Source organism: Scyliorhinus torazame, chromosome 3 (assembly GCF_047496885.1).
Source record: "Scyliorhinus torazame isolate Kashiwa2021f chromosome 3, sScyTor2.1, whole genome shotgun sequence".
NCBI lineage: Eukaryota > Metazoa > Chordata > Chondrichthyes > Carcharhiniformes > Scyliorhinidae > Scyliorhinus > Scyliorhinus torazame.
The window spans coordinates 5,965,739-5,977,429 of record NC_092709.1 but is presented as its reverse complement, the minus strand read 5'-3'; the positions used below and the strand labels follow the sequence as shown (position 1 = coordinate 5,977,429).

Here is an 11,691-nt window from a genome sequence, read left to right as displayed (position 1 = left end):
TCACCCTCTCCGCTCTCTGTTCCATCCTTCCCTCCTCGTCTCTAACTCCTCCGATCTCTCTCGCCGCCCCCCTCTTCCTAAGTTGTTGGGCCAGCAGTCGGCTCACCTTCTCTCCGTATTCATACTGTACTCCCTCTGCCTTCCTCCACTGCGTCTCCGCCTTACCCGTGGTCAACCAGTCAAAGTCTGTGTGTAGTCTCCGTCTTTCCCTGTGTAGCCCTTCGTCCGGACCCTCCGCATATTGCCTATCCACCCTCAGAATCTCCCCAATCAGTCTCTCCCTTTCTTTACCCTCTTGTTTCCCCTTATGGGCCCTGATGGAAATCAGCTCCCCTCTCACCACCGCCTTAAGCGCCTCCCAGACTACTCCCACCTGGACCTCTCCGTCATCATTGATCCCTAGGTATCTTTCAATACATCCCCTCACCCTTCCACATACCCCCTCGTCCGCCAACAGTCCCATGTCCAATCTCCAAAGTGGGCGTTGCTCCTTTTCCTCCCCTAGTTCCAGATCTACCCAATGTGGGGCATGATCTGAAATGGCTACAGCCGAGTACTCCGCTCCTGCCACCTTCGAGATCAGCGCCCTTCCCAGGACAAAGAAATCTATCCGGGAGTACACTCTATGGATGTGGGAGAAGAAGGAAAACTCCTTATTCCTCGGTCTAGTAAATCTCCAGGGGTCCACTCCTCCCATCTGCTCCATAAACCCCTTAAGCACCTTGGCCGCTGCCGGCCTCCTCCCGGTCCTGGATCTGGACCGGTCCAGCCCTGGGTCCAGCACCGTGTTGAAGTCCCCCCCCGCCATTACCAACTTTCCCATCTCCAGGTCCGGGATGCGCCCCAACATACGCTTCATAAAGTTCACGTCATCCCAGTTCGGGTCATATACATTCACCAGTACCACCGCCTCACCTTGCAATCTGCCACTCACCATCACGTATCTACCCCCACTGTCCACCACTATGGTCTTCGCCTCAAACGATACCCGTTTCCCCACCAGTATTGCCACCCCTCTATTTTTTGCATCCAAGCCCGAGTGGAATACCTGTCCCACCCATCCTTTTCTTAATCTGACCTGATCCGCCAGTTTCAGGTGCGTCTCCTGAAGCACGACCACGTCTGCCTTTAGCTTCTTTAGGTGCGCAAATACCCTTGCCCTCTTAATCGGCCCGTTCAACCCTCTCACGTTCCACGTGATCAACCAGGTTGGGGGGCTCTTTACCACCCCCACCCCCCCACCCCCCCCCCCCCCCCCCCCGTCGACTCGCCATCCCCTTTTTTAAACCAGGTCCTCACCCGGTTCCCACGCAACTGCTTGTCCCCCAGACAGCACCCTCCCGTCCCGACGATCCCATCCTGTAACAGCTCCCCCTTCCCCTTATCAGCAGCAACCCAGTTAATCCCCCCCCCCCTCCCCCGCTAGATCCCGCTCTAGCTTGATTGCACCCCCCATATTGCTTCCCGGAGTCAGCAAACTTTGGCTGACCTCGGCTTCCCCCGTTTATCCTTAGCCTCCCTACGTGTGAGGCCCCCTCGTTCCTACGCCCCCTTTTCCCGCCACAATTTCCATATCGCGGGAACAGAGCCCGCGCTTCCCTCTCGGCCCCGCCCCTAATGGCGCAGCTCCCTCTCTCCTTCCCCCTCCCCTTCCCCACCGGCGCCCACATTTCTTCGTGTCCCCCTCCTTCGAGGGGAAAAAATTCCCCCATCTGATTTACAATTTCTTGCCACCACCTCGCTACTTCATTCCAAACATCCTTTCCCAAATCTAGTCCAACTTCTCCTCTTGAATGAATGTCCACGCCTCCTCTGCCGTCTCAAAGTAGTGGTGTTTGTCCTGGTGTGTAACCCACAGTCTTGCCGGCTGCAACATTCCGAATTTCACTTTCTTCCTGTGGAACACCGCCTTGGCCCGATTGAAACTCGCCCTCCTTCTCGCCACCTCCGCACTCCAATCTTGGTAGACGCAGATCACCGCGTTCTCCCATCTGCTGCTCCGTGTCGTCTTAGCCCATCTCAGGACCATCTCCCTGTCCTTGTAGCGGTGGAATCTCACCACTATTGCTCGCGGTGTTTCCCCTGCCTTTGGTCTTCTCACGAGGACCCGGTACGCTCCCTCCACTTCCAGGGGGCCCGTCGGGGCCTCAGCTCCCATTAAGGTATGGAGCATCGCGCTCACGTACGCCCCAACGTCCGCTCCCTCTGCCCCTTCGGGGAGACCCAGAATCCTTACGTTCTTCCTCCTCGAGCTATTTTCCAGGGCTTCCAATCTCTCCATACACCTCTTGTGTAGCGCCTCGTGCGTCTCCGTCTTCACCACCAAGCCCTGTATCTCGTCCTCATTTTCGGCAACTTTTGCCTTCACTCCACGGAGCTCCATCTCTTGGGTCTTTTGCGTCTCCTTCAGCCCCTCACTCGCCTGCAGCATCGGCGCCAGCACCTCCTTCTTGAGCTCCTCCACACATCGCCGGAGGAACTCCTGCTATTCCAGGTCCCCATACCAACTGGGCTCCCTCATCCGCCATCTTGCTTCTCCCTTCCCTTCTCTGCCACTGCTCCAGAGGATCCTCCACAATCTGGCCACTACTATCACTTCTTTCCATCCACACCCGGGGGGACTCCTTCCTATGTCGCCTCACACTGGGTTTAGCCTTTGAAAATTTCCGTTGGGGCTCCCGATAAGAGCCCAAAAGTCAGTTGAAACGGGAGGTGCCGAAACGTGCGACTTAGCTAGCCATCGCCGCACCAGGAAGTCCCTGTGCACTCAATGTTAGCTGTTTCTCTTCACGATGCTGCCTGTCCTGCTGAGTTTGCAAAAATGTTATGTTATTTATATTAAAATATCTAATTTTTATCATAACATGGAAAACATTGCTCGTGGATGTTGAAATATGTTCCAGGAGTTACACCTGTCTCTACCACACTCAGGTAGCGCAATCCAGACCCCAACCATCAGCTGCGTGAATAATTACTTGCTCCTGCCACTTTTTCTTTTGCCAATTGTGACCTCTTATTCTTGTTCGATCATGAGCAGGAACAGTTTCTCCCTGTCTACTCTGCTCACACCCCTCATGATTTTGAACGTCTCTATCAAATCTCCTCTTGGCCTTCTTTTCCCCATGGGAAACAAAAACAATCTTCTCCAATCTATCTTCCTCATCCCTGGATTCTTGTGAATCTTTTCTGCATTCTCCCATGCTTACAGGTGCCATTACCATCGCTGAATCCCCCACTATCAACATCCTGGAATTTAACACTGGCCAGAAACTGAACTGGTCGGCCATATAAATGGACGAGCAGGTCAGAAACTAAGAATTCTGTGACAAGTAACTTGCCTCCTCACTCCCCTAAGCTATCCACCATCTACATGGCCCAAGTGTGTGGGATGGAACACTGGATGAGTGCAGCTCCAATGATACTCTAGGAGCTCAACACCACCCAGGAGAAAGCAACCCACTTGATTGACACCCTTTCCACTACCTTAAACATCCACTCCCTTTGCCGACAGTGTACAGTGGCAACCGTGTGCATCATCTGTAATATGCAATCCCCCCAGTACTCTTTAACAGCACCTTCCAAGCCTGTGATCTCTACAACCCCGAAGGAAACGGGCAGCAGCGGCATGGGAACACCACCGCCTGCAAGATTCCCTCCGAGCCTCACACACCATCCGAACTTGGGAATATGTCACCGTTCGTTCACTGTCACAGAGTCAAAATCCTGGAACTCCCTCCCTACCAGATATAACTTGCTGAACAGCATCCTCACCGCGGGAAGCACAAATGTCCTTTGATACAGGGAACGTCTGGTGCTGGTTTAGCACAGTGGGCTAAATAGCTGGCTTCTAAAGCAAACCAAGGCCAGCAGCGCGGGTTCAATTCCCGTACCAGCCTCCCCGAACAGGCGCCGGAATGTGGCGACTAGGGGCTTTTCACAGTAACTTCATTTGAAGCCTACTTGTGACATTAAGCGATTTTCATTTTGGGGCTGGTTTAGCACAGGGCTAAATCGCTGGCTTTGAAAGCAGACTGAGGCAGGCCAGCAGCACGGTTCAATACCCGTACCAGCCTTCCCCAACAGGCGGCGGAATGTGGCGACTAGGGGCTTTTCACAGTAACTTCATTTGAAGCCTACTTGCGACATTTAGCGATTTTCATTTCATGTCAGGGGCATGTACGAGGAGATCAAAAAGGCAACAGGTCACCACAAAGAAAATGACTCCATTGAAAACTAAGGCAGGGGAGGTCATTACCAGCGATATTAAAGAGTTGGAGAGCTGAGTGGAACACTGTCTTGAGTGCAGATACACTCAATGGGGAATCTCTAGCCACCATAGAAAGCCTGCCTGTCATGGCAGAGGTGGATGTCAAACCTACAGATTTAGACTTATTGTTAAGTGTACCGAGGTACAGTGAAAAGCATTATTCTGTGTACAGTCCAGGCAGATTGTAGCAAACATGAAAAACATAGGACATACCATAAATACACAATGTAAATACCTAGACACAGACATGGGGTGAAGCATACAGGAGTGTAGTGCTACTCAGTAGAGAAGATGTGTGGAGAGATCAGTTCAGTCCATAAGAGGGTCATTCAGGAGACTGGTAACAGCAGGTTGGTGCGTGTTCTCAGACTTTTGTATCTCCTGCCTGATGGAAGAGGCTGGAAGAGAAAATAACCCGGGTGGGGGGGGGGGGTGTCTTTGATGCTGCCCACTTTCCCCAGGCAGCGGGAGATGTAGACAGAGTCAATGGATGGGAGGCGGGTTCGTGTGATGGACTGGGCTGTGGTCACGACTCTCTGTAGTTTCTTACAGTCTTGGGCCGAGCAATTGCCATACCAGGCTGTGATGCAGCCCGATAGGATGCTTTCTATGGTGCATCAGCAAAAATTGGTAAGAGTCAATGTAGACATGCCGAATTTCCTTAATTCCTAAGGAATTATAGGCGCTGTTGTGCTTTCTTGGTCGGAGCATCGATATGGGTGGACCAGGACAGATTGTTGGTGATGTGCACACCTAGTAATTTGAAGCTGTGGACCATCTCCACCTCGGCCCCATTGATGCTGACAGGGATGTGTACGATACTTCGATTCCTGAAGTCAATGACCAACTCATTAGTTCTGCTGACATTGAGGGAGAAATTGTTGTCATTGCAACACAGCAGAACAGCTGAGTAAAGCTATTGACCCGCTTGCCATGGGCAAAGCTCCAGGTGCTGATGCTCCACTGCCTGAACTTGTAAAGCACTGGTAACCGGCACTCCTGCAGCGTTTGTTCAAACTTCTCTGTCTCTACTGGAGGCAGAGGTCAGTGACCCAGGCTCTGCACGATGCAAAGATTGTGACCTGGACAGGATCAAAGGCGACTGCAGTGATTGCAGTAACTATCTAATGATAATAATCTTCACTGTCACAAGTAGGCTTACATTAGCACTGCAATGAAGTTACTGTGAAAAGCCCCTAGTTGCCACACTCTGGCGCCTGTTCGGGTACACAGAGGGAGAATTCAGAATGTCCAATTCACCTAACAAGCACGTCTTTCGGGACTTGTGGGAGGAAACCGGAGCACCCGGAGGAAATCCACGCAGACACGGGGAGAACGTGCAGACTCCGCACAGACAGTGACCCAAGCCGGGAATCGAACCTGTGACCCTGGCACTGTGAAGCAACAGTGCTAACCACTGTGCTACCGTGCTACCTGTTCTCTGTGCATCCCTAGTTAAACAGGCAGGTCCAAAGGTTTCTGCCACTGATTTGCTGCTATTTGCTGCTGCTGAAATCCCCACAGCAGGAAATCACAGACAGCATTTCTGGATTTGTGCATTGAAGTATCTGTGTTGATATATGGACAATAAAAATTGCTGTCAGTTTCGCAGGTTAATAACACCAAGCATTTAAGGTAGAAAATAGGAGCAGGAGAAGGCTATTCGGCCCTTGGAGACTGCATTCGCCATTCGTTATGATCATGGCTGATCGTCCAACTCAATAGCCTAATCTCGCCCCCCCCACCCCCACCCCGCACACATCCTTTTATCCCCTTCGACTGCAAGTGCTACATCTAACTACTTCTTGAAAACCCACAATTTTTGGCCTCAGCCTCTTCCTGCAGTAGCAAATTCTACAGGCTCAGGATGGAGAAATTTCTCCTCATCTCTGCCTTCAACGATCTGTCCCATATCCTCAGACTGTGACCCCTGTTCCAATTGAGTCACCTCTTCCTCTTCGAAACTCCAGCGGATACAAGCCTAGTCTGTCCAACATGTCGTCATAAGACAATCCACCCATTCCAGTTATTAGTCTGGTTAACCTTCTCTGAACTGCATCTAATGCATTGACATACATAAGGAGACCAATACAGTTCTAGAGATGCGGTCTCAGTAATACCCTGTACTCCTGAAGCATAACCTCCCTATTTTTGTATTCAATTCGCTGCATTATAAATAATAACATTCTATTAGCTTTCTTTTAAAAAAAATAAATTTAGAGTAACCAATTATTTTTTTTCCAATTAAGGGGCAATTTAACGTGGCCAATCCACTTTTCCAAGAGCCGGTGCAGACTCGATGGGCCGAATGGCCTCCTTCTGCACTGTAAATTCTATGATAATCTATGATAACCTGCATATCTTTGGGTTGTGGGGTTGAGACCCACGCAGACACGGGGAGAATGTGCAAACTCCACACAGACAGTGACCCGGTGCCGGGATCGAACCCGGGTCCTCAGTACCGTGAGGCAGCAGTGCTACCCACTGCACCACCGTGCTGCCCATCTGTTACCTTCCCTAATTACTTGATGTACCTGTCTTTTGCTCTAAGACCCCCAGATCCCACTGCACCTCAGAGCAATTTTTTATTTTACGTACTCCTCTTAACCTCTCCCACCTCTAAGCATTTGAAGTTCCCGCTTAATTTTTTGAGCTCTTTCATGGGATGTGGCTGTCACTGGCTAGTCCAGCATTTGTCCCCCATCCTTAATTGCCCTTGAGAAGGTGGTGGTGAGGTACCTTCTTCAACCGCTGCAGTCCATGTGGTGGAGGTACACCCATTGTGCCGTTGAGGACTGAGTTGCAGGATTTTAGATTTGGCGCTAATGAAGGAATAGTGACGTATTTCAAAGTCAGGATGGTAAGTACCGTGGAGGGGAAGTTGCAGGGGGCGGTGTTGCCATCTATCTGCTGTCCTTGTCCTTTGAGATGGTGGAGGTCACCGGTTTGAAAAATGCTGTAAAGCTCTGGAAATGGGCTGCATTCCCCTGGATGGGGTTGAGCTTTTGGAATATTGGAGTGGAAGTGGAAATAAAAAAAATTTGTGTGATTGTTTTTCTCTTCGAATAGCTCTTTTGGCCTGTGTTGCTAGACTTAATACTTTTTGCAATCGTGCTCTGTGATCCCTCTGCTCCTTTACCCCATTTAGATTCTCATTTTCCAAGTACTGTGTTACCTGCTTATATAATATGTATTTACTGCTGTTGAATTTAATTTTCCAATTATATGTTTATTGTGCAAGTTATCTGGTTTATTCTTTTATGGGGTGTGGGCATCATTGAGAAGGCCAGCGTTTGTTCCCCATCCCCATCCTGGAACCAAGTGGCTTGCTAGGCCAATTATTATTAACAATAATAATGATAATCTTTATTGTCACAAGTGGGCTTACATTAACACTGCATTGAAGTTACTGTGAAAAGCTCCTAGTCGCCACATTCCGGCACCTGTTCGGGTACACAGAGGGAGAATTCAGAATGTCCAATTCACCTAACAGCACGTCTTTCGGGACTTGTGGGAGGAAACCGGAGCACCCGGAGGAAACCAACGCAGACACGGGGAGAACGTGCAGACTCCGCATAGACAGTGACCCAAGCCGGGAATCGAACCTGGGACCCTGGCGCTGTGAAGCACCAGTGCTAACCACTGTGCTACCGTGCTGCCCACATTACTGTGGGGTCACATGTCAGCCAGACAAGGTAATGGTGACAGATTTCTTTCGCTATTGAAAATGCCATGTTCCTTATGATGTATGTTAGAGATAGAACTCAGATGTGTTTTTTTAAATGATAACCAATTGCAGCTTCATGGTCTCCGTTAGTGAGACTAGTTTTATTAATTGAATTTAAATTCCACCATCACCTTTGGTGGGATTTGAACTTATATCGCCAGATCTTTAGCCTGAACGTCGAGATTACTAGTCGAGTGACAATACCACTACCTCACCATCTCTTCCTAACATTCGCTGCCTCTCCCTCCCACCTTAATCTTATTTTCCTGTTTGGATTCGTTACAAAGCAATAGCTGAGAAAGCTGAGGTGTGATCTACCGGCCGCATTGCGCCCAAAAGGCGGCATGGCCGGTAGATTTAGATTTATTGTCACGTGTACCAAGATACAGTGAAAAGTATTGTTCTGCGTACATTCCAGACAGATCGTTCCATACACAAAAAAAACACCCCCACCCCCCAAGGACCCCCTTATAGGTGAGTTGGGGCTTTGGAGGGGTTTGTCGATCATGTAGGGGAGGACGGGGTCAAGAGATTTTAAAATGGCATCCCGATCTCTTCCTGCACTGAGGAGTACTGGCGAGCAAAGCTCTTCAGAGCAGGAAATAGGACTAAGTGCATCCTCAACGGGGATTTTCCTCACTGAGGCCTGTATTGAAACAGGTCCTGATAGATGGCGTGGTGTTTCCCGGCGCTGCGATTGTCAGAAAACACCCAGCTAAATGTGCTTGTCACTCTTGGACTCTGTTTCAATTTGGTTAAATTGCCCCCTATCTTTTGCTCTTATTTTGCACCCAGATAGCTATCCATTCTGCGTCTTGTCCCTGACTTTGTAAGCTCTGATTTTGTTCATGGTTCTATTATGTGCTATCTTACCGAAACCATCTTGCACCCAGGTAGCTATCTATCCTGTGATTTGTCCCTGATTTTGCATGCCCTGAATTCATTCATGCTATCCTACTGAAACCTTTTTGAAAATCTGGATATATTACATCTACTACATTACCCTTACCTACCCTCTCCCTCTTGCCTTTTCAATGAAGTTGGTCATGCAAGACCTTCCATTTTAAAATGTGTGTTGACTGTTTATATTTTATATCATTGCTGGATATAATTGTGCAGCCAGATCCAACTATCTCCATTGTTTCCTCATTTGAGAACACCAAAATCAGAACAAACAGAGTGTGATCCTGGATAACAGCCCAAGGCCATGTACCAATGTATTTACCCTCTGGACCATTGAGGGAGCTCCAAGCACATACCGTTCGGGGATGGGGGTACTCAAGAATTTTTGTACATTTCTATCTTTTAATCACTTATAAAACATGGGATCTTTGCAACATCCCAAAATTTGAAGCCACACCCAAATAATTAAATCACTCGCCAGGAAAGGTATTTTCAAAACGTTTTATTAGAAGTAGAATTATCAAATAGATTTAACAAGAGAAAACACAACATCAAAATCAAGTCATATTCATTACAGAAGTAACTTTTTAAAAGCCCTCTAATCTTTCACACACACACACACACATAAAAATATGAACATGTAGAGATACTAGGGCACCAATATCTCCAATAAGAATGCCCATGTCTTTGATGACTTGTACTGACGCTAAACAAAATTGATAGGACCTGATATTTAATGGTTAATAATCAACGACTGCTTAAATTCTTCCGAACCGGAGCAGATGCGATGGGCCGAAGAGCCTTTTCTGTGCTGTATGATTCTATTCTATGTGTAACCAGCTTGGGAAGCTCATGAATGTTCATGAGAAATTGCTCAGCATTTAGTATTCCTATTCTATATAAAACCAGAAAACCTTATGCCCCAAATAAAATAATTAAACAGCAAGAAAAAGACATCTATGTTTGAATATTCCCAGTGATGAAGGTGATATCAATTGCCCAGCAGTAGCATCTTGATAGATCAAAGACTGTCAGATGTATAAGAATCAAAGTTTAGGTCCAATATAATCTTCAACACGGTTAGTCAGCATATTAGAAGACCAAGTTGGGATTTATATCTTCTGTAACAGAAAGAAGAGTCAATTTTAAGAGTATAATTGGTATATTTTCTTATTATTATTTGGAGCCCCCAGTCAATCTTCCAACTTCATGTACTCTGTTATCATAAAGTCTACCTAATTTCCCATTTAACAGTGAGCGCCTCCAAATATGACTTGGCCCATCTACTGTTAAAATCCTCAGCGTTGGGGTTTTATCACCAACAAACTCAACTATTCCAATGCTTCCCCCGGCTGGCCTTCCATTCTGCACCCTCTAGAAGTTTGTTCATCCTAGACTCCACTGTCTATCTTCTATCCTGCACGGTCAAACTCAACATCATTCCTGACCCTGACCCCGCTGACCTGCATTATCAGATTCCCTGTGCCTCATATAGAACTCTCATCATCACGGTTAAATCCCTTGACAGACTTGCTGCTCTCGATCTAAACTTTTCCAGCTATACAATTTGTTCCCCCTCAAATTATTCAGCTCTCCCTTTTCTTGTGCATTCACTCACTACATCCCCTCCTTGCCCCAATCCCAAACCTGCCAGCTGTACCTACACCTGAGACTGCACACACTCTGCAAGTCATTTCCCTAAAACCCTCGGCCTCTTCCCTGACCTCTTCCTTCTCTTAGGAAACTTCTGTTTACCCAGATCGATGTCCTCACCTTCTTTGAGGCCGAAACACCTGCTCCATTCTCTCAAGGAGATATCTTTGTCGCCATCAAGGTCACACCCTCCGAAAAACCGAGATGTGCAGTGCTCCAGGGGAATTAAGGGAGTGCGGAGAGGTGCCAGCTCAGTGTGGCTGAGATAACTGAAAAGACAATGAAAGCATCAAAAGATTTGTAACTTTCCCTTTAATCAGTCTGGACCAATTTCACCAGTGAACCCGACATTGATGGTGAATTGTATTGCGCCACACTATGACATTCGGTCACTTCTCTAACAATGTAACGATTGAAGCTTTTAAGAAAGGTAAATATTTGAATGAACTCAATTTGCAAGATGGACTAGGTATACAACTAGTGGCAAAGGAAGGCTAGCATCTTGTTGAATAAAAATGCAATTGTAAAATACGAGCAGATCTCCTTTAGTGAGTCCTGTAAGAAGTCTTGCAACACCAGGTCAAAGTCCAACAGGTTTGTTTTGAATCACAGGCTTTCGGAGCGCTGCTCCTTCACCTGAGGAAGTGGCTAAGCTCCGAAAGCTAGTGATTCGAATCAAATGTGTTGGACTTTAACCTGGTGTTGTAAGACTTCTTACTGTGCTCACCCCAGTCCAACGCCGGCATCTCCACATCTTATTGAGTCTTGGCACAGTTCCAACTTCTGCTGTTGACCTCTTGCCCCTCTTGGTTAATTAATATGAGGCCGTGACAGCACGGTAGCACAAGTGGCTTCACAGTGCCAGGTTCAATTCCCCGCTGGGTCACTGTCTGTGCGGAGTCTGCACGTTCTCCCCGTGTCTGTGTGGGTTTCCTCCGGGTGTTCCGGTTTCCTCCCACAGTCCAAAGATGTGCAGGTTAGGTGGATTGGCCATGATAAATTGCCCTTAGTGTCCAAAAAGGTTAGGAGGGGTTATTAGGTTATGGGGATAGGGTGGAAGCGAGGGCTTAAGTGGGTCGGTGCAGACTCGATGGGCCGAATGACCTCCTTCTGCACTGTCTGTTCTATGTTCTAGATTAGT

At 48.0% G+C, this 11,691-nt stretch overlaps 1 protein-coding gene across 3 annotated transcripts in view; it reads right to left on the bottom strand.

Moving 5' to 3' along the window:
- Positions 1-9,384: 9,384 nt before the first annotated feature.
- LOC140408264 (uncharacterized) overlaps positions 9,385-11,691 on the bottom strand; it is a 179,571-nt gene continuing 177,264 nt past the window's right edge. For all 3 annotated transcript variants that reach the window (XM_072495229.1, XM_072495227.1, XM_072495228.1), the window contains exons 10-11: positions 10,671-10,819; positions 9,385-10,018 (exon numbers count right to left, since the gene is read on the bottom strand). In XM_072495229.1, the coding sequence (XP_072351330.1) occupies positions 9,990-10,018; positions 10,671-10,819 (178 nt within the window). In that variant the 3' untranslated portion in view covers positions 9,385-9,989. The remainder of the gene's footprint in view (positions 10,019-10,670; positions 10,820-11,691) is intronic.